The 3563-nt window shown below is 28.3% G+C and overlaps 1 protein-coding gene across 1 annotated transcript; it reads left to right on the top strand.

Annotated features, from left to right (window-relative positions):
* Positions 1 to 1158: 1158 nt before the first annotated feature.
* Positions 1159 to 2391, top strand: LOC131640808 (small ribosomal subunit protein eS27y-like). Its single transcript, XM_058911187.1, has 4 exons — positions 1159 to 1313; positions 1695 to 1796; positions 1899 to 1927; positions 2097 to 2391. The coding sequence occupies exons 1-4, from the start codon at positions 1311 to 1313 to the stop codon at positions 2221 to 2223; spliced, it is 261 nt and encodes an 86-aa protein (XP_058767170.1). The 5' UTR covers positions 1159 to 1310; the 3' UTR covers positions 2224 to 2391.
* Positions 2392 to 3563: the final 1172 nt, after the last annotated feature.

Genomic DNA, 3563 nt, shown 5'->3' with positions numbered 1-3563 from the left:
TGTCATTTTACAAAACATCTTCTTCTTCCTCAATCCATCTCCAACCTCCATTTATTCTCACCTTCAAACTCCATCTCCACCCCCCATTAAAATAAAGTTCACTGAATGTTTGCCACATCATTTTTTTTAACGAAAGTTTAACATGAAAGACTGATGCCAAAAGAAAATTAATATTTAGGAACTCCATAAAAAAAAATTCAGGGATTAAAACAAAAAACACGTCAATTTACAGAGACTAAAAGATTATTTAAACTTGTTTTTTTTATTTATTATAAATATTATAAAATTAATAATTAATAATTAAAGATTATAAATAGAAGTCAATTATCTTATTTTTAAGTAATTGTATTTTATAATTTCACACCACTAATAACCTTATGATTTTTTTTTTTATATTTTTAAAAAGTAAATTAGTTCAAAAACAATATTTATTACTTCACACGCGTAAACGAAAGATGAATTTGTTAAAAAATATCCAATCAAAATTCAGAATTTATTTTTATCATATCATCCATAACATGGTGTGATATATATATATATATATATATATATATATATATATATATATATATATATATATATATATATATATATATATATATATATATATATATATATATATATATATATATATATATATATATATATATATATATTAAATAATAATATTTTAAAAAAACTTCAATAACCAACATTCACATTAATTTTCAAACTAATCATGTTTCAAATAAAAAAATTTCGAGCTAGAAGGCGCCAATGCTGTTGGTGCATGCACCTAATTTTACACTAAGACGCCATAGCCTCTAGCGCACGCAGTGGTGTCATGTCAATTATGTTGGTGCATGCTTTGTGAATTTAAAAGCAGACGCTATCACTCCTGACACATGCATACAAAAAATAAATGACGTCTCTTCTTAGGCCATGGTGCATACGACAACAACATTGACACCTCCATTATGGCTAAAATTTTTTTGTTTGAAATATGATGAGTTTAAAAATTAATGTGAAATGTTGGTTATTAAAATATATATTTTAAAAAATTTAGATAATTCAAAAAAAAATTCACATGGTGTAGATATTAAATTCTTTTTATTTCTTTATTTCGTAACAATTCCTAAAATAAATAAATAAATAAATAGTAAGAATATGATAAAAATTGTTTGATAAGAAGCCCAAGATCAGATTTGGGCCGGGTCAGAAAACCAGTATATTTAGCCCTTTTCATTCTACGCAACTTCTCCCTCTGAAAATTTTAGGGTTTTTGTCTCTGTGAGCAGTTTCTAACGTCTGAGCCAATATCCTCTGCAAAAATGGTGAGCGTCTTGTTCCTCGATTCAGATCTGAATTTATTTCCCTACGTTTCTCTCGCGTTTATCATCTTTCAATATCAATGTAAAACTATAAACGCAATAATTGCAAGTGTTAAATTTAAGTTCAACGATGCATGACGAGAAATCCTCAATAAAACGCCATGCTTAATTCCAGTTTGATTTACAAGATCGTTATGAAACATTTTTCATCTTGTCGAGTTCAATTTTTTTGATGATAGATTTGATATTCTAGTTGAGTTTTGTTAACTAGTTGGAGTTGGATTTTTGTTTATGATACTTTATGATTTGATCATGTTCTAATCTCGTTGAAAGTGTTTATGGTTTGTGGTATAATAATGGTTAATCTGTTTGTGGTTTGTATAGGTTCTTCAAAACGATATTGATTTGTTAAACCCTCCTGCTGAGCTTGAGAAGAGAAAGCACAAACTCAAGCGTCTTGTTCAATCACCAAACTCTTTCTTTATGGTATAATAAATCTGTTCTCTTTTGTGTTTTTCATCATTAATTAACTCTTTATTTGTGTAAGTTTTTTTAATTATTTTTTGGATTTTTTCCCTTTAATTGCAGGATGTTAAATGCCAGGGTTGTTTCAACATGTAAGTTGTCACCATTCTTAATTAGTTACACAAATTAGTTATTGTTTAATATTGCCTTAACCACTCATCTGTAGTGAGATTTGAACTTAATGTAATTGTTTTGTTCCGCCATCAATATTAGTATCTAACAATTGGTTTATATTATTTGTATTTTTTAATTTTGATGCAGAACCACTGTTTTTAGCCACTCTCAGACTGTTGTGGTGTGCGGTAACTGCCAGACTGTTTTGTGCCAGCCAACAGGTGGTCGTGCAAGGCTAACAGAAGGATGCTCCTTTAGGAAGAAGGGAGATTAAATGGTGTGTCATTTTACTTCGTCTAAGGTTCGAGAGTTGTTGTTAGGCTTTTAAGATGAATGAATCTATATCTTTTCATGTTTTAGTTTCTATGTATTAAATTTTGTTTAAATGTAAGACTTGTAAAACACAGTCATTTCCAAGACCTTAATGTAGACTTTTTATTTAGGGTTGTGCATCAGGTTATGGTTATGATATATGTTTGCTTTTTTGGTTATGTTATCATGTTCTTAAATATGCATTAGTTAGTTGTATGAATCTTCAATATGATTTCACTTGTGCCAATATGTCATCTATGCTTTTTGCTTGGTTTGGTGTGATTTGCGTGTCTCTTTGCTTGTTTTGTACTGTCACTTCATGTTTCTTTAGTTACCAAATGTCGGGTCTTTAGTTAGTTACAAAAACTCTTTCAACGCAATAGGTATTGGTTCTTTGGAAGTTTACTTTGTTTTTATGTTTTTTTTTTGTTGTTCAATGGTTACAATGTGCCTAAGGCCGAGCGCTTCCCTCTTTAGTGAGGGGTGGCGTGGTATTTCCACGAGATAAGGGTATTCTGTGGCACACTTAATGTGTGTAGGCGCAAATCAATTCACTTTTGAGTGAAGGGCTTCTTGGCCGCTTTCCTGCGTTGGCAATTGCAGGTTGAGCTAAAGAATTGCCATACATTTAATGTTCAAATTTTCTCTAATTCATTTCAATCATTATGTTTGTTTATCACAGGCATATACTATCTCCAGTTAATTCATCTTTTTTGATTTCTTCTAATAAATTGTCTACATTACATAGTTTGCATCATCTTAATAGTAATTGTTTTTGACTTTTTCTATAAGCTCTTTGATTTCTTTCACTCTGCCTTGAACAATATGATGTGTAATTGTTATTTATTTTATAATGCAAGATGTTTAGTTCTTTTTTAACATGTTTTTCTTGCTTTCAGTCTTTTTTATGGTTGACATATTTTATAATGAGAATTTAATATGAAATTAGATTAGATTATATTTTTTATCCAAAAGTTTTTACTAATTTACACTTAAGAAATGGTAAAATATGTTGTAAATATTTTTTAAATGTGATATTTTATCTCTTATTGAGCAACTTCTTATTATGGAGTATTAATATATCAACTATTAAATTGAAAATATAATCTCAATATTTGTTATGTAAAACAATGAAGCTTATTAAATAAAATTTGCAAATATGCTGTTATACTTTTTGGCCATGATTAAAGATTAAACTGATAGTTGAGATTAGTCTACTATTTTAATACATGCATGATTAAATATTAAGTTTGTAATAGTTTTTACAATTGTTTTTATTCAAACAGTCTTGAATAATATTGA

Source organism: Vicia villosa, unplaced genomic scaffold (assembly GCF_029867415.1).
Source record: "Vicia villosa cultivar HV-30 ecotype Madison, WI unplaced genomic scaffold, Vvil1.0 ctg.003327F_1_1, whole genome shotgun sequence".
Classification (NCBI taxonomy): Eukaryota; Viridiplantae; Streptophyta; class Magnoliopsida; order Fabales; family Fabaceae; genus Vicia; species Vicia villosa.
Note: the sequence above shows the minus strand (reverse complement) of the source record. Positions and strands in the feature narration are given on the sequence as shown.

What these genes read in the sequence shown, in the direction of transcription:
- LOC131640808 (XM_058911187.1), top strand. An exon ending in CACCAAACTCTTTCTTTATG is followed by an intron (nt 1,797 to 1,898) that starts GTATAATAAATC and finishes CTTTAATTGCAG; the next exon opens with GATGTTAAATGCCAGGGTTG. An exon ending in TGCCAGGGTTGTTTCAACAT is followed by an intron (nt 1,928 to 2,096) that starts GTAAGTTGTCAC and finishes ATTTTGATGCAG; the next exon opens with AACCACTGTTTTTAGCCACT.